Below are 19,079 nucleotides of genomic sequence, written 5' to 3'. Positions count from 1 at the left end.
CCCCCCCCCCCCAAAACAAACAAATAAGTAAAAAATCAAAGGAACCCTTTTAATCAGAGTATAGCATCCAGTCAAATAAACCTCTGGGACATTGATCTGGTCAGTTAAGTAGCAGAGTGTTGTTAATGCTTTGGTGTTAATAAAATAGTGTTGACAACAGCTGCACTACAGGGGCAAGGATGAGACTCTAAACAGGAATGGTTTTCCCTCCTGATCTTTTCTTACTACTTTCAAATTAATTTTGTATTTGGCTACGGTTAATGTCACTACTAGTAACATAAAGTGATACCTGGACCCTACCGAGGTTGCTCAGGAAATCCAACTCCTCCAGGATGACACAAGATCAAGAGCATGGAGGAGATTCCAGGAAACAGGCAGTTACTCTAGAAGAGCTGGAAAGGGCCGTAAAAGGTCCTTAACCCATCAACAGGGCAGGCATCTGCTCCTTTGTGCAAGGAGCAACAGGATGAGCACTGCCAGAGTTACAAAATGACCTCCAGCAGGCCACAGGTTTGAATGTTTCTGACAAAACAATAAGAAATAGACTTCATGCAGGTGGCCTGAGGGTCCAGTGTCTTGTAATGGGCCCTATGCTCACTGGCCTTCGCTGTGGTGCCCAATTGGCATTTGCCATAGAATACCAAAATTGGCAGGTCCATCACTGGCCCACTGTTCTTCTCACAGCTCAGAGCAGGGTCACCCTGAGCGCATCTGATGGACATGAAGAGTTCTGGAGAAACTGTGGAGAACGTTATGCTGCCTGTAACATCGTACAGAATGACTGGTTTTTGGTGGTGGATCAATGATTGTCTGGGAAGGCATTACCACTGAGGGATGCACTGACCTCTTCTGGCTAGGGAACGGCACCCTGACTGCCATTAGGTATCTGGATTATTTGGTTTTCAATGCCTTTGACTTCTAGAATGTCTCTCATTTTTCTACCAAGTGAATTTCAGCTTATAATAATCAAGAATTCCATTATTAAGAGGTTTTCTGTATCTTTAATACCACAAACTAGAGTCACAAGGCAGAACGCTAAGGACAACTTGCCACAACAAAATGATCTCAGGTAACATATTTGCTTTTAAAGGATTATGTTCTAGTTGTATTGTCTACTAATTCTTTACTAAAACAGTCCACCCATCCCTATTCCAGCTGGCAAGAGACAGCTGTTTGCACCTATGGGCAATTTCTAATCAGCATTTAACCACTAAGTGCAAGTCTTTGGACGGTGGGAGGAAGCCAGAGTACCTGGAGGGAACTCCAAACACCACAAGAGAAAACCTCAGCCAGATAGTGGATTTAAACACAGGACCGTCTTGCTGTGAGGGAACAGGACTAATCACCATACCACCAACTGTACTTAAAGCACGCTTTTTTTTTCTTCTTTTTTTTTTACAGCTCTTGGGTCTTCAGCAAAACAAAAACATGAACAAAAACAAAAAAGTTGTGCTGTTATACTTTCAATTGTGAATACTCACACACACACAAACTTGATAGTACAAACTGTTTGGTTTCCCACATGCGTGATAATATCACATCCTTCAGGATGGCTACGTGGTTCACGATAAGTAGATGAATAGTCCGTAGAGAGAAAAAAACTGGAGCTGTTTAGTTCTATAGAAGTGCTTGCACCTGCTAGGTGGGAGGCAGAGAGCTGAAGAGGGCTCATACATATACGGATGTAATAACAGCAGTGTGAAACTCCAACAGAGAGCGCAAGACAGAGAGCGTATATATGCATGTGCGTGCATGTGCGTGTACACCTGCAGCCAGATCGCCCAACTTCTCCCACACAGTGCCAAAAGCTGTTCCGATCAACAGGATAATAGCGCCATCATCTCATGGTTTCATAAGCTGAGGCACCATGCACAGATGAGAAACCAACTAAATGTATGCATTCTTAGAGACAGATGCAAAGCAGTGCTGTGTGTGTGCATGTGTGTGGCAGGGCCTGTTGTGAGGGGCGCTGACAGATTGGGATGTGGGTGCGCTTTCTTCTCACTGCCACATCATGTTGCTAGTCCTGCGTGGAGACTTTGGGAAAAGGATGATATTAACATCATAAACAAGGTGTGAAATTTGGAAATAAACATAGGTCTGATGGAGTGCTCTCCTTCTAGAAAAGGGAGGGGTTACTGAAAGGTAATCTTTCTCCCTTTTCAGAGGCTTTTTTGTCACTATTTACTTCCCTACAAATTAAATGACTATTGTAAAGAGCACGTTGTTTCTGTGCTGTTTAATTAAGCAGAAAAAAGAAAAACAATAAAAAATAAGGAAAATCATTTTTCTTTTAATGGATGCCACTTTTACTAATAATTCTCTGCAAAGTTCTCTGCAGGGAATGAATCTGAATACCAAAGAAGCCAAACTGCAGAAAGAGCTGCACAATAAAGCTACCTAAAAACACAGGGACACACTAGATGTGCCAGCTTATGCTGACTGCCATAAAAATCGGGTATGCCAACAAAAGCAATAATGAAAGAGCCCGCAAGAAGAGAGGCAACGACAGAACTGGGCTGAAGGTATATAAAGCATTTTTAATCTTGTTAAGAGTAGTTGTTTTGGCTACGAACATTGTGTGTATAAATCCTTATGATAAGTCTCAAAATGAATCATAAAAAACAAAGAGCATTGTCATTGTTTTCTGGTCACATCCAGAGGATGGCAAAGGTGAGCATCTGGTTAATCAAAGAAACAAATTAGTAGAGTTCAGGTGCCATAACGTCCTTATTATTCTTATACAACGAAGCAAATAATCAACACTCACTTGGTTGAAATGAATCAATCCATCCAGTGCAGTTAAAAAAGTTTCAGTGGCTTTCTATATATTATTTATTTGCTCAAGTTATCACTTTAATATGAACTTATTTTCTTGTAAACGTGAAAGCAGCAAACTTACTTGTAGAAAAATAAAAATTGGAAAATGATTATTAAGATGATTATGAAATTTTTTTTGTTCTTTGATCCCTAAGAAATCAAAATCTAATTTTCCAGTCGAATAACTAAGAGTTATTTTGCCTTTGTTTATGGGTATCACTCTTACAATGCTACCTGAGGTTTATGCATGATGGCAATGCATTTTGTAAGTCTCTTAATGCATCAAGCAAATCAAATTGTGGAGTATTAAAAATTTACTTTTTTACTCAAAATAACCAAAGCGAAATTAAATGAAACACCTTGCCTGACAGTAATATCCACAGCTTCTAAGCTTCCGTAGTAGGTGATGCTCCAACGGCTCTTTTTTTGCTTTAAATTGATTTGTATACTAATTCTTGACATGTGCTTAGTTTTCATAAAAGTGTAGAAAACTATATGCAAAACAGAAGATTTGATTAAAAAAACATTTAAAATAAACAAAAAGGTTGTCCTATAGTTTAATCATTTCACGCTAAAGAATAAAGCCAATAGTTGCCTTTGATCCCCTTTTATAGGGCTTGATCCGGTCTGACTTTGTGCTGGCAATAATTAATAATAGTTATAAATAATGAAGTTACTGCTGCTGTTGTAAATGCGCTGAACTCTCTCAACTTTGAACATACTCGTGCCTATTCTGCTGCTTTAGTGATACCATAAGAGCAGCATGTATTTGATAAACTCAGAGGAAAGACTACTACAAACACCTGAGCATCTGGCTGGGACACCTCCTTTCCACCTCCTGTGCAGGTAAGGTGTTTCTGGTTTCTGTGCTACCAGGTGGAGGCCCACAACATCCAAGAGAAATTATTCCCCAAACTGATTTTGGAACATCTAAAGGCTAGCTGAAAGATGGCGGCTGGGGAGAAGGTGGTCTGGGTATCCTTGCTTAGACTGCTGCCCCATGACTTGGACCTGGATAAGTGGCACAAAATGCATGGATGGATAGATGAATGGCAATAGAGCTTAGATAAATAAGTTTGAAGTGAAAATTTTTGACTGGAATTAAAAAAGGTATTCACACACCTCATCAAAATGCTCCATTATAACATATTCTACATATGACTTTAACACATGTATCTCAATGTCTTTGAGCGGTGTGCATTTTTTAGTGCATGGGGTTGAATGTGTATTACCTGGTTGCATATGAGCATATGTTTGTAATAAACGTCTCCAGTAGAACAGTCTCACATGCCCTGGTCCATGGAAATGCGCATCAGTTTTAGGGGTCAGCTGTTTTTTCATTTCAATGATACCATCTTAGGCTCACAAAATCCCTTAGACATTTTAGCATCTATATCACCCCCCCCCCCCCCCCCCCCCTTTACTCCCTCCATCTACCCAATCTCCATCCCATCAGTTCTTTCTGCTGTTTTTGTTCTTTTTTTGACAATGTCATTGAATCTATGAACTTCTGTTTCTCCCACTGCAACACAACCTGTGAATGCATTTGGTTAGAGATCTGCTTTATTACCAGTGCATATAAGCACCTACCTTCGACTGCTTTGGTAAATTTTGAGGTCTCTTAAAGACAATGCATGACATTTCTCAGAAATGTTGAAACAATGCATGTTTTGCTGCATAACAGATGCCATGGGGGGCAAAGTGTCCTGGCTACAGTTTATTATCACAATGGGTTAAAACCTAAAGTGTCAGTTTGGCTGGCTTTAAGAGGGATTTGTCTGTCATGTAGCTCCTGAGGATGTTGTGCACCGGGCTACCTAACTCATAGTGACTGTTAACCTCTCCATCCGTCATTGGAGAGTGCAGCTGTGACACAAAAAACCTGCTTCTTCCATTAGAGCCCTGACGGACCTTAATGCCTGTCTTTGCACTTTCTCTCCTTCTCTCTTTGGCCCTGGATCGCTCACTTACTATAATGAAGTTGTCTGCCTCTTTCTGCTCCTGTGAAGTGAGCAACTAAACAAGTCTTTAATAATAGTTTTTTTTTCTTACCTTCTCCTCACTACCTTTTTGTTTTCCCTTGATGCCCTCGTCTTTAAGGGACGAAGGGACCCACATTGGAAATGGTGTGAATTAGTAGATAGACACATAGGGATGAAAGACCAAATTATTATGGCCTAAACGCATGAGCAGACTTCTGGGAATAGAGATGTGTAAATGAGCTCCAAACACCAAGTGCTGTCTTTTTTGTGCTGTTGTTTTGCTCTTTTAAATAATTGACAAGGCTCTGCTTGTGAAGACAGGGACAAATCTGCTAAGTTAATGTCCCAGCCCGAGGAGTTTTAGTACCAAACGCTATCAATCCCCCCTACATAGAATTGTTACCGCAGTGGCGGTTCATAAATCATATGTAACCCCAGCTCAGCAACAGAAAAAGTCCGTTTTCCACCAGCGTGTTCTGTTTATTGTTTCATCGGAGAGCCGGCAGCAGATGACATCTGCTATATTTACTCTTTAGATTACGCTCTATTTCTAAACAATATGTTAATGTCAGGCGTGTCTGTGTATTCGGACTGGGGACATATTAGCATGATTGCTGAGGGCAAACTATAGGCTGTTCTTGGCCTTCAAGGGAATAAAGTGATTTGTAGTTTTAGCAAGAGCTGGAGCTGTCAGAAGTGCACACACAGCTTAGACAGCGATGTTATACTGGGGTGTTGGGGCACAGCAGTTGCAGTATTCACTGTCAGACTGTGGCATCTCTGTGTTCCCGGGTCTCCCATGCGAATTGAGCAGTGTGTGATTGAGGCCTTGACTGGAAGCAGCATCTACAAGACACAGCATACATGGTAGTGGCTTTCTATTAGCCTGACAGTTTTTTTTATTGCTTCTTCTCTTTTTTTTGACTGCGGGCAAAGCAGGATGCAGCCTTCTCTTCAAGGTCCCTTGCCAACCACAGCAGATGGGTGGAAACCTCATAAAAACAGCTCTGAGCTTTCCCCTTTTGCTTACCATTATAATCCCAACAGAAAATATGCTTCTGCGCTGCCCAGGCAAAAAAAAAAAAAAGAAAGAAAGAAAGAAAGAAAGAAAAATCCATATCTGAAAGTGTTTTTATACAAATGGCCTTTGCTTTTAGAACGCAATGTTGTGATATTTGTCCCTTTGATGTGTCAAAATGATGGTCAGCAAAGAGATGTTTCAAGAGCAGCTTGTTTCAAATCAGTTTCATCTTAAACAGAAAGGCACCTGGATTTTATCCGGTGCCACGTGCAAAGGAAACTGCTTCATTAAAATGCACAACTGAATTCCAGCAGGATCAAGGTGATTGGAATGTAAAACAACCTGCTCCCAATTTCACAAGTCCTCCGTACTCTTTCAACTCCCCCATCCTGAAGTACAGTCTTCCCAGCCACACCTCTCCCAAAAAAAAAGGCGCAGCAACAACAGTTAAGCAGGCTGGAGTTGCAATGCAGCACAATACTAACATGTTATAAGCATTCGCCGCATGCATTATGTGTCACAAACCACCTCAGCGTGTCGTTTAAATCTAGCTAGTCCTCTATACTCTTTACCAAATACTTGAATAATTAAAACGCTTATCTCTGCCACACAAAACGGCACCTTGCTCCTCTATTGTGAGTTTGCTGCCCAGTGTTTATGATGCAAGCACTTTTTGGCTTCAGTGATTTCTATGAGTGAGGGCCAATTCAGAAGAACAGTGTTTGTTAGGGAAGGAAAGCCGACAAATGTCAAGGACTCCAGTACATAAGGAGGGAGCATAAGAGAGGTCCTTTCTGCACCAGAAATAGATTTCAATTTGAGTAAGGTTGCTGCAAAAGCAGTAGGACATTTTTGACTCAGATTTAGCCAGATATGAAAAAAATGGAGGGTAAATTGAATCTGGTAATTCCAATCCTTTCTTATCCCCTTTCTATGAGTCTTAATAAGGTCAAAACATGGTTATGCTGCTGTAAATGACTGAATTTAAGACCATTCTAAGACAATTGTCAGGGATTTGCATATAAAAAGATGTGCGATTGTAGAAAAGACCTTGGCCTATATTCTGTAATTACTACAACTCCATCTGTCTCTCAGTCCTGCCTTTTAAATAATGCTCGCACATTTCCCTATTCAACTATTTTTTGGATTCTATAGTAAATCCTCTTGTCCCCCTCAAGCGATTATATGAGACAACATCTTGTACCAGGCTGTATCACATCAATTCACTCTTGAAATATTTAATAAAAGAAAATGGTGCTTTCAAATAAGAGTCAAATATATACCAATTTTTGAAAGTAGATGAATCAAAATAAAGGTTCAAGCTAAGTTTCTTTCAAGATTAGCCATAATTAGCCAAATTATCCTGTGACTGGATAGCGTGAGACTGTTCTTTAAGTGGTGCTGCAGTTGTAGGCCACAGTGTGAATTCACATTTCAGGCCTGAATTAATTCGTTGCAGCAATTACCTGAACCCTGACTGTTCTTAAAAGTCATGACAGGCCTACGAGCATAGATAACATTAGCCAGAACACAGACATGGCAGATATTACAAGCACTAAGCTCAGATGTGTCTGTGACAGTAACCTGCCTCATTAATGCCAGCGATGAGCAGGCCACATCTACAGGAGATGGCTACTGGGCCAGAGACGGGAGGCAGGAGGAGAAAAATGAAAAGATGACGGTTGTTACTGTCCTCATCTCATTCCCTTTCGAGTGTTTTAATTTTCCCTAGTTGCCAGAAGTTTTATGTGGAAGCATCTTCAAACCTGCATACTCGGGAAACTGAATTAGCCATTGTATTTACGTCAAGCACCTTGAAACAAATGAGTTCTGACGGTGATATGGATGGAGTGTGAGAATAATCTGAGGCATAATAAGCGTGATAAATCAATGCCAGGAATTTGATTATTTTATGTAACACAAGAAGCTCTGCAACTGACTGGCGATCAGAAAGGACCTGCTCAAGGTAGCTTTATTGGCCTTTATTTGTATAGCGCTTTTACTAGTCCCTAAGGACCCCAAAGCGCTTTACACAACCAGTCATCCACCCATTCACACACACACTCACACACTGGTGATGGCAAACTACATTGTAGCCACAATGTAGCTACAGCCACCCTGGGACGCAGTGACAGAGGCGAGGCTGCCGGACACTGGCGCCACCCGGCCCTCTGACCACCACCAGTAGACAACAGGTGAAGTGTCTTGCCCAAGCACACAACGACCGAGAGCCGGGGCTTGAACTGATTACAAGGCAAACTCCCAACTCTTGAGCCACGATCGCCCCACAGGCTTATTATACTGAGCTCACCTACAAGCCAATGTTACAAACACTTAATGGACCATTTACAACGTATAGTTTCTAATCTATACACAAATATGTTCCCCTTCCGATAAGAAGAACGAACATGTGCGATAGACATCCCCCTCTCCCCTCTTGTTAACCTCTGCTGTGTCTTGATGATATGCCACTCCATTTTGAGAACTTGCTAACTCTCAATGGCAAAAGGGCAGATGCCCAGGTGCTGGTGTAACTGAATTGCTGTCCTCAGCACACAAAGGCAATGTCGCCTGGGGAGGATAGCTCAGGAAGGGGGAGAGCTGTCACAGTAACAGGAGAGCACCTGGGATTACTGTCAACAGTCTCTTGGACTGTCTCCCTCTGTCTCTCCCCCACCTCCCTCCTGTCTTCGAAGATCCATGGCATTCTCGACGACATTGACCTTTAAACTCCAATTAGCCACTTAATCACAAATTAATTATTAATATTAGAAAAACCAACAGGGCTTAGGTTGTTTGTCTCTTTCACCTCATTATCATCCGCTAATGACCAACCTTGCATCTCATTTCCACCACAAAGAGTGAGGAAATGGCGTTCACACAAGAATCAGGTGACTTTTTAAAGGGCAAACAGAGATGGACAGACTTTTTTTGCACACTCTGTAATTTTGACTCATATTCAAAATGTTGCGCGGAGTTAATCGTTCAGATGTCGCTTCAGACCGCATTAATAAGAGAGTTCTCAGCTGCGTAAGAGCACAGCATCCACTTCTGAACTCAGAGCCCTCATGACCTAATTCAATGTGAAATGGTTGACAGGGAAGTGTGAAATGGCTCCCAGAAAACAAAAACAACAACAACAATTCATAGCAAAGAAGTGTCATGCACACCAGCGAGTGCTGTATTCTTTAACAGGCACAGCACCTACACACACACACATAAACACTTGTTAATTATTTGCCATCTTCTGTTAGATGTCACGTGCCAGACTCTTTTTTTGGAAGCACTCCTGAGTATTGGGCACTAAATAAATGGCTTTTGGGTTTGAGCAGTCTCCTTTGGCTAAATCAGATATTTGGAATGCAGAGGTGCACTGTGGCAGGATAATAAATGTGACTCAGTTATCCAATAATTGGTAATGTTCCTCTGTCAATTACCCTAGACTCTGTGTTTTCTAGAATAGGTCTTAAGACTACCAATGGGCCATTTTATTGATTTTTTTTCTTCGTTGCCTTCATAGCGTGCACCAAAGCTTATGCAAAACGGCACAAAAATAAGTTGCTCTCGGTTTATTTCATTTTCACGCATCTACTTCATGTTTTGATTACCCTGCGAGTTTAAACAGATGTGTAGAAGGTCTTAAAATTTACACCCTTAAACAACTGTCAGAGAGAACCAGAAATGTCGTCCTCCGCTCAAATTTGCTTTCTATTTTTCAGGCAGCTTAGAAAAGACTTAGAGGATCAGTTTGAGGTTTATATTTTTGCTCCTCTCTACATTATCCTCTTCACTTCTCTCAAACCTGCTCTCCTCCAAACCCTCAGACATCAGTCCGCACTGCCTCACACCCGCACAGAAACACAAGTCACGCTGAAAAGTACAACAATGCAGAGCTGACAAGGAGTGATAGCAAAAGGCTGACACTGTGAGCGGATTAGGAAGGTGATAATGTGAGCAAGGAATCTATTCTCAACTATCTTTGAGTCTTGAGGATGGTTGCATTTTTGCAGCAATGACGGATGGGCATTTCTGAGCAAACATTTCAAATCACTTGTGATGGATAAGGGCACAACCCATGTTTCTTATTCAGGAAAAGCCAAGAAGACATCTTTTTCCTTTAATGTTTTGCTTTATGATCAACAGCATAGCACTTGATGTCTATGAGTCATACCAGGCTCTGGTTAAAAAAATTCCTGCCAAAAGAAAAAAATGAGTAGCCCCTTATTATTTGATATTGTGGAGGGCATTATTGGAGCTGTGGCTAAAGAGCATTTCTGATTCCACTGACACAGGTCCACAAGATACAACCTGCATAAGTGAGCAGAGCTGGAAAGCTAAAGAGCGGAGGCCACAGGTGTTCCCCTTACACTATATTCATTGTGCTGCAATCATTAATAGCAAATCCTCCAGCCCAGCTAGGTAGAGCTGAAAATAACATGGGCCATGTGCTACTTTAAAGTCGGTGCTTGTAGTTGCAGCTGATTTTCCAAATATGATTACTAAATGCTACAGCATATCAAAAAAGCAATTATCCCTCTATATATTGTCAATCACTGTAGTTGGGAGATTAAAGAGGACACTGTGCTGTTGTTGTTTTCAATTATGAGTTTACCATGTTCAAATGTTCATTTAATTACTATTCATATAATTGCTGATGTGAATGCATGTCCTCACCAGCGTAAAGCCTCCATGCACTGTGGTGTTCTTCCAGTTCCCTTTGTTCTTTTTGAGCTAAATTCTATTTTTAAAAAAAAGAAGCTCATCATGTTAAATGAAGTCAGTGCAAATGCATTTCCTAAGTAGTCTTATCTTGAAAGCCTGACACAAAAAAGGAAACCTTACCATACTTTCAGTGTTTGCAAGTGTGTTTGTGCACACATGTAGAGTTGTTTTCGGGAGACAGTGAAAATCCTGTTTTAGATTTAGAACATGAATATATGGTCATGAATTATTAGCGTAAAGATAAGGTATCAGTGAGGTAAAACTTGTGCTGCTTATGCTATAGAATTTCCAAGGAAACACATAATCCATTCCTCATGCAGTTTGCTATTATGTGTGCTGGGCTAAACTATGCGAGAGACAGATGCAACAAAATGTAGTAGGTGAACAGCAGGAAAAGATCAGATGTGTTAAACCTGTCCAAACGACAAGCTGAACCAAGTACATGCTGACCCGAGTGTTTTGCTCTGAAAAACAACTCCTTGTGCAAATTACGAAGCTTTCGGGGAAGCAAACGTTGCTCTGGGAATATTTTAATGGGAAAAGGATGTCACTTTGTGGAAACTTGTGCAATACTAAATGGGAATAATGGTGGAAGCAATCTAATGGGAGGTGTCTGGAGGGGATTGGTGTTCTGTGTAAACACATAAGTAGGAGATTTTGAAGACATTTTTTCTGTGTTTTCTGTGTTTCTCTAATACGTTTTTGGTAAATGACTGCTGCCTCAGACTTATTACAGTGATCATATTTATCAGTGATTTTGCATGTTTTTCTTCTTCATTACAGCCAAAGCATAGCAGTTTTCAAAGCACGACAAAGTTTGTAGGTGGCTCTTTTCAGTACAGGATGAAGAGCTACTCCTAGAAACTATAAACAAGCTCTGTTTTAAGTTATATACGCTTATAATAATGAGGGATTGGATTTATATAGCACTTTTCAAGGCACCCAAAGCGCTTTACAATGCCACTATTCATTCACACACTGGTGGAGGCAAGCTACGGTTGTAGCCACAGCTGCCTTGGGGCAGACTGACAGAAGCGAGGCTACCATATCGCGCCATCGGCCCCTCTGGCCAACACCAGTAGGCGGTAGGGTAAAGTGTCTTGCCCAAGGACACAACGACCAGGACAGAGAACCCGGGAATCGAACCGGCGACCTTCCGGTTACAGATACGCTTCCCAACCCCCTGAGCCACGGTCGCCCCACTTATGTTTTGCATTCTTTTGCATTTAAAAGACTGCTTTCATTTTTTTCCATAATAAAATGGGAAGTATGTCAATATCTTATTTATCCATACATATTGCCTGCACTGATCTCTCCCTGTTCATATGCAGGCAGAGTTTTGCAGAATTCATGCTCTAAAGCATCAAACCTGTCATGTGATAATGCATTCTTGTTGCTATTTGAATTTTGTCTTTCAAGCACTGGGGATTAACAGAGCCTTTTTGTTTATGTTTCCTGGCCATAGATAACCAGTTTAAAAAAGAAAAAGAAAAAAACACATCCATCTAGTTCCCTGTGTGAAATAGCATGGCAGTGCAAAATTAATGTGCGTGATTAATTAATAAAGGTGATTTCATGTTGCCTGTGATATTCTCAACAATGTTCAAGCCATTGAAAATTGATTTTTATACTACTTCAAAATGAGCAGAAACTTATGGCTGCTTACTGAAGTGAAATAATCTATGAAATGCAGGTCCGCATCATGAATGGGCTAAAGCAGCATAAACAAATCTATCTGTGTAATTATGAAAGGACAAGGGTATGTGCATCTTTATCTTTTACAGCGAGTAGATTTTTTTTTAAAAATAATTCCGCAAGTGAGTCAGCAAGTACATAAGTTGCATGCCTTTCTATGCCTGTCTGCATGGATCATTTGTTATATGCCCAAGTTCAAAAAGCCTAAGCTGAGCCTCTTCCAATAATCCTGAATAACATGTAGCAGCAATTACAGCATGCCGCGGCATGGTATATTCAGTGGACATCTTGTCCTTTCCATCTCAGAGCTGTTCTGACAGATCATCCCTTGTGTCCACTCTATGGCTGACTGGTTTTAAGAAAAAGAAAGACGGTGCAAGTGAGAAAGACAGAAGAGTCAAGACAGAGATGGAGTGACATGTATTGCATGGCTACGTAAAAGCAGACACGTACTGAACCCAGATACAGACTCAACCTCATAGCTGCTCTAAGTTGTTCGAAGTCACAGAAAAGACACAAAGCAGAATCATAAACATCAGTCAAACAAAGATATGTGGACCGTGTTGTCTCAGTTGAATATACACTATAACACCTGCACATTTTCAGACATGTTTGTTGTTTGTATGGGCACAGCCAAACAAATATTACCTCACTGCAACAATAAACAACCTGTACAAAATCATTGCCTGAAGCTTATGAGATCAACATTGTAAATTCTAAGTGCCCATTCCATTAAGATGGTAATTAGCCACAGCAAACTACAATATGGAGTCATCCTGAGGTGTGCTCTCAACATGGGTCAGCTAAGATGTTTTCCTTCTATGTGTATGTGAATGGTGGGTGTCTAACAGTAAATGCTGTGCCCGGTGCATCAGACAGGCTCCCTGGAATGTGTTATTTTAGGTTAAAAAAATTCAAATTCACCACAGAACTTCTGCAGTGTTCCTGCCAAAGCTGACGCATCTCTGCTTCACTATTGTAGACCCAGACATGTTGGCAAGTCATTTGTTTTGAATTAAGTGATTTTCTGTCCGCCACTGTGCAGTGGCTGGACAGCTGATTCACAAGTGACAATGTAGGATGAATACCAAATCCTCAGAGGCCAATCACCTCTGTACAGTTCAGTTCTTAATTTAACCCTTGCTATATACACTGAAAGAGAAAAAAAATGAATGTGTGCTCTGGGGAATCTTCTCGTTGAGAATCTGCTCGTTATAATTACATGTTATCACTTCGGCACTTACCAGTGTGCTTGTTAGTTAGAACAGAGAGAGACATATTTGTGCATGTGTTAAACTCTCTTCTGGAAAAGAGCTTCTTGTAGAACCTACATCATGACTCACGCCAGTTCTCCCAGATATCCAGCTGTAACACTTCTCATAAAAGCTGTGAATGAACTGTCTATTTCGTGTGTAGCCACATCAGTTATGAGAAACTGTCAGGATACAAGCTTAGACATTAAACCTCTTCTCAGAGCTATAAGCAGCTATAAACACAGCGTGTTTCATCTCAACTGCTGGAACAGCAATAATCGATCTGATGACAGCTAAAAAAACATGTTGTTTTTCTCTGCCCTGGAGGAACATGACAGAAACAAACCCTCTAAACAGACAGTTTATCACAAGACAGAACAAATAGCTAAAAATACAACACAAGCCATTTGCTGTATGCCATGGCAAAGTCAGAGAAAAGTAAATCCTAATGCAGTGGCTGGAAAAGTGGAGACTAGAGGTCTCCAGGGGTCCCTAAAGGGTCTCCAGGGGCCACAGCAAAATGAGAAACAGTTTAATTTCACTATTCCACTCCCTCAATAAAAGCACAGTGGGAGCATAGTGCTCTAATCCATTCTCATTAGAGGTTTTAGTCTCCCTACTGTTACACATCTAGTGCAGACAGCTATACAGCTGATTGGTCAGTTGAAGCATTGAATGAAAGAAACCATTCCTTGGAGCAAAGATAGGGACAAAGCAAGAGAGCACGATAGCTATCTACCGGGGGGATCTCGATATTAAAAGTTTCAGGAGCTCTTCCTTTTTATATTAAGTGCCAAAGGTCTTGAGTGCTCATATAGTGTGTAGCCAGCGGAGAATAACCTTGTGAACTACGATTTGATCCATCACATCTAAATGTACTGACACAGAGCAAACTAATAATCCTTCAACCGAGGGAAGTGCTCGGAGAGATAGCCCTGTGACCCGGGTACAACTCATAAACTGCAGTGCGGCATCAGCTGTATTAATATCACACACTCGTCCCCGTGTATCCTTACACAGATGAATATTTCATTGCCAGAAACCTTCAGTGCGTGTTTTGCAAATTAAAGATGCGCTTAGAATGGCGCATCGGCTGTAATAATACATCTGCGGGGCAGTGTGGTGCATTATGATTGTGTCATATTTAAACATCTGTTTCATAACGCTAAAAAGTGCACGCTGTAGATCCACGTACCGTGGGGCATTACGACAAAGCAGACTTCGTCGTGGTTAAAATACGACTTAATTTTGGGGGGCAAAAGTTGAGACTTACTCACCCCTTTTGAACATTTTTGCAGGCCTAGGTGTTTTTCGTCTTATGTCCTCTGAGAATCATCTATTCTTATATTCCAGACTTGGAACTTGTGCCTTTTAGTTTTGAAGTTGATCCACAGCTTTCGTGGCTCGTCGTGCGAGTGTTAGCTGTCACTCCTCTGGATTTTCTTGCGATCCACTGTATTGAGTTGTAGTTGCAGGATGGCTGCCGCGGGATTGATAAATATTAACAAACAACAGTTTTCTTTTTCATAAAGTCTGGCAGATCTGGAAATGAGGCAGAAATCACCGGGAAAGCAGACCAACTAAAAGCGTCCCCCCTCTGTCCGAAATAATGTTAACTCCAATGTGAGTAATGACCGCAAACGCTCAGTACAGTCCGACACAGCCCCTTACAGCCAACTCCTTTCAAACCCGAATCACCGTGCAAGCTTCAAATCAGTTCTGGGGGGCAAGTCGACGGTGATCACAGGAAGACTCCGATTAAAAAACCCCCCACAGATATTTCAATTCAAGTGGCCAATCTCAAATTCTTCTCTCGGTGCTTCGGTGCCGTTCAAATCTCACCATATTTAAAATCTCTAATTAACATAAGTTATTTGGATTCACATTTCGCCTCTGATGTCGGATTAGCCTATAAACGTAGACTCTTCAAATCCTCCTTAATAGTGTAGACTTTGATGGCGTCGCTTTTCTTAAAATCCCCCACTTTTCCGCTCTCCCCTCGTAATTATTACATTTCTGTGATCTTGTCTGTGAATATCTCTCCCTCCCTCTCTCTCTCTGCTTTCTACCTATGGTTCAGGGCTTGCTGATGCGCTCAAGGAGGGAGAAGTATGTTACCGCCTCAGCCTCCCTCCACCGGGCAGCACACTGCTCCATCGCTCTCAGTGCCTCTGCCCCTGTCAGACACACTGCTCCCTGACACCAGCGGGCTTCGTAAAACATATGAAATGACATAAGGAGAGAAAAAAAACCCAAAACAACAACAAAAACTTCAATCTCCGACAATAATCTTAATCAGCATACAAAATGTCAGGAAAACCAGGTGATGTGCTATAAAAGAAACTCATTTGCTAAAGAAATTCATCCACCCAACTGTATATATTATAGATAACAGCCCGATCCCCCCCCCCCCCCTCTCACTCTCACGCACACACATATACACACACGTGCACGAAGTACTCACAGATTATAGAATAGAATAGAATAGAATACTTTTATTTGTCAATTTCTTCAAATGTACTTGCCATACAAAGGAATTGAAATTACGTTTCACACTGTCCCATGCGTAGACATTGACAACAATAAGGTGCAGATGCACAACAAAAACAGCCCTAACAATAAGGTAATAAATAGTAATATAATAATATAAATAGTGCTAAAAGAAATACTAAAAATATATACATAGCAGCAGGTGTGTGCAATTGCAATGCAAGTCAGGAATGTTTTCAGTTCTTGGTTCAGATTATAATCATATGCGTGGTTTTATTTAATTTTAAATGTCAGTTTAAAGCAGTTTGGAGCTGAGATATTGAAATAATTGTTTAAACGATTTTCTTTGAGTATTTTTTTGCGCCTTGTATTTATTTTCTATTTATTTATATTATATCTATATGATCTATTTATATTTTCTATTGTATATTTTCTTCTATTGTGTTATTATTATTATTATTATTATTATTATTATTATTATTATTATTATTATTATTATTATTATTATGAAATAGGTTATAGACCATAACATTAGTTCTATTTCATTAGATTTTATTCCCACTCCGAGTATTGGCTCTTGCTCTTTGCTATTGCTGTTTAACCTGCAGTATAGAAACGTTTTATACACAAGTTTTCAGGTCAATTAAGTCTGGTCACCCTGTCTTCTTGTCCCGATCAGCTAAATCGGTTGCATCGGTGCTCCGCTTCTCCTCATTGTTCTCTGTAATCGATTGGTTTCGCCTTTCTGTTCCTCACACGTGTGTGTGTGTTTTGGAGGAAAAGAAAGATGGCTGCGCCCTCGAGTGAAGTGCAACTTGTTCCTGCCAAAAAGCCCCCAGGTAACATTAATTTCGTCTGTAAATTAATTCATATAGAAGAAATTCTGTTTCGTGTGAGTGTTTTGTAGACATGCGGTTTCCGCAACGAAAACAGATATGGCTATAGTACAAACAAGAAAGTGAGTAGCGCGTCCAGCTTGTATGACGTTAAGTAGATAAAAGAGGTGTTCATTATACATTTACGTGGTAAAGCATTTGTATATTAACACTAAGCATCCCATCCACGTTTACACTTGTCGATGTGACTTCCTGAGATCGCTGCTGAGTGTCTGCAGAGAAACATTTCAGATATAGAAATTTCTCTGATGCCTTGTAATGCGTTGGGTTTATAGGTGCTGCACACGGTATCAGTCTGTGAAGGTTCTCAGTCATCCAGGTCATCGTAGTCTAAGGAGTTTCCCAAGCTCCTTAGACCACATGGTATCAGATTTTACCCTTAGAAATAAATGTAGATAGTTAAATGTTCGGGTCAGCTGTCCGGATTTGTACTGGTCGCACACCGGCTCACTCCTTGGCGGCCGCTTATCGGGGCCTGGAGCCTGGGGCTCGCTCGGGCCACTTCGGAGGTGGGGTCTCGGTCACTCAGGCACGGCTGGCTGCCGGCGGAGCTCACGGGCGCGTCACTGCAACTCCCCCTGGCTTCTGCTCCTCGGCTGCTGAGTGAGCCCTCATCTGGGACTCTCCTCAGCTCTTACTGGGACAGTGGCGCGGCTGCCCCTCTGTTGGTCTTCCTTGGTCTCTTGTGTTCTGGGGGCCTCTGGATGTCTGGAGTTTTGATCTCCTCCATACCTGCTTCATACCCTGGAGGACGGGGCTGTGGCTCCCCACACTCCCTAGCAGATCGTTACATGGAGAAACCTTTGGCATGCTGATCCACACAGGTATGCACACAGGTGTACACACGGGTATTCACAGACGCGGACTACAGCTTTCTTGGCTGCTGCCTCAAAGCACATTGTGCGCTGTCTATCTTGCGTGCTGCACAATATCGTTTATTATTTAGTATCTACTGATATCTACTGCTAGCTAGTTTGTGATGGTGCCGTTTTTTTTATTATGTTGCTCTTTGTTGTTTGCTTTCTCTTCTGTTTTTTTTCTCCATACAGGTGATCCAGGTGTTTTTTTTGTTTTTTTGTTTTTTCTTTCTTTCTTCCCCCCCTTCTCACCGTCTCTTCTCCCCTTTGGTTTTCTTTCTATCCCTCTCTTTTTTTCATTCTTTCTCCCTGTCCTATCCCCCAGTCATGTCTGTCCCGTTTGTAGCAACTGAAAATAAAATAAATTCATAATTATAATAAAGGTCAATCAAATAGACCAATATGGCAAGGCCATGATGATCCACTTGGTAAAATAAATCCGCTTGGCATCTTTCTTGGCCTTAAGACAACAATTCTGATGGCTAAAGATCCAAATGGGACACAAAAACAAAACAAAACAAAAAAAAAACACAACCCAGCGGTTTCCACCTTGTGTTTGTAGGCCTTGACAATGGTACGCCTACTTCTTTCAGAGTGTTCTTGATTTGGTTAGATGTTATCAAGTTGTGTTTCCTTAAAAGTTTTGTCACTCATCTTGCCAAGAAGAAATTGCCTCTTCTTGAAACGACAGATTTAAATGAAAAGTTGATGCATGACTGCACAAATTTTAGAGCTGTTTCATCCCAGCACTAAGGTGATCACTCAGAGTAGCTTTGTATTGATTTGCTGTGACCTTTATCTTCAAGAAGATAAGTTGGCCTATTGCATGTCAGGAAAATGTTCCTACAGAATGGAAAAAAAAGCTAATTCATCACTTTAAGGCAAAAGGTTTTTGCATTTTTTTTTAAAATATGCCACATTTCTAACTCAATGTCAAATCTATTGTTAAAAAATTTAGGAAAATAAAGTGTTCTTTAGTATAAGGACAAGTAATAGTCAGTGTCAAAGTTGAATAATTATATGGTAATGTTGTATGTCTTGAGCCAGTGATCATTTCTTTATGTTTTTGCTGTAAGGGAGCCATATTTTTTTGTAATTTTTTAAAGTGGACTTGAGCAATAGTTCTCCAGGTTTTTTTGAAGGTCTTTCAAAGTTTTTGTTTAGGACATTGTTCGCTTATTCATTGTCTCTGTCGATTTTCAGAGGAATGTTTTTTCTCTCTTTTGTTTAGCCACTTAACACAGACCTCTGAATCATTCAAGCATGAAAAGGTCACCAAACTCAAGAGATGAGCCAGTGTTGTGTCTATACATAACAGATATTTTAAATTCTGTTATTAGGGC

The 19,079-nt window shown here is 40.9% G+C and overlaps 2 protein-coding genes across 2 annotated transcripts in view; one reads left to right on the top strand and one right to left on the bottom strand.

Annotated features, from left to right (window-relative positions):
* Window positions 1-15,479, bottom strand: part of rtn4rl1b (reticulon 4 receptor-like 1b) — a 156,892-nt gene extending 141,413 nt beyond the window's left edge. Inside the window, exon 1 of the mRNA XM_085379274.1 lies at window positions 14,771-15,479. Coding sequence (XP_085235400.1) covers window positions 14,771-14,783 — 13 coding nt within the window. The 5' untranslated portion in view covers window positions 14,784-15,479. The remainder of the gene's footprint in view (window positions 1-14,770) is intronic.
* Window positions 15,480-16,719: 1,240 nt separating this feature from the next.
* Window positions 16,720-19,079, top strand: part of dph1 (diphthamide biosynthesis 1) — a 70,953-nt gene continuing 68,593 nt past the window's right edge. Inside the window, exon 1 of the mRNA XM_085429415.1 lies at window positions 16,720-16,822. Within this exon, the coding sequence (XP_085285541.1) occupies window positions 16,771-16,822 (52 nt within the window). The 5' untranslated portion in view covers window positions 16,720-16,770. The remainder of the gene's footprint in view (window positions 16,823-19,079) is intronic.

This window comes from Rhamphochromis longiceps, linkage group LG14, assembly GCF_057381845.1.
Source record: "Rhamphochromis longiceps isolate RC_006_pf linkage group LG14, R_longiceps_female_GT1.1, whole genome shotgun sequence".
Taxonomy (NCBI): Eukaryota; Metazoa; Chordata; class Actinopteri; order Cichliformes; family Cichlidae; genus Rhamphochromis; species Rhamphochromis longiceps.
Note: the sequence above shows the minus strand (reverse complement) of the source record. Positions and strands in the feature narration are given on the sequence as shown.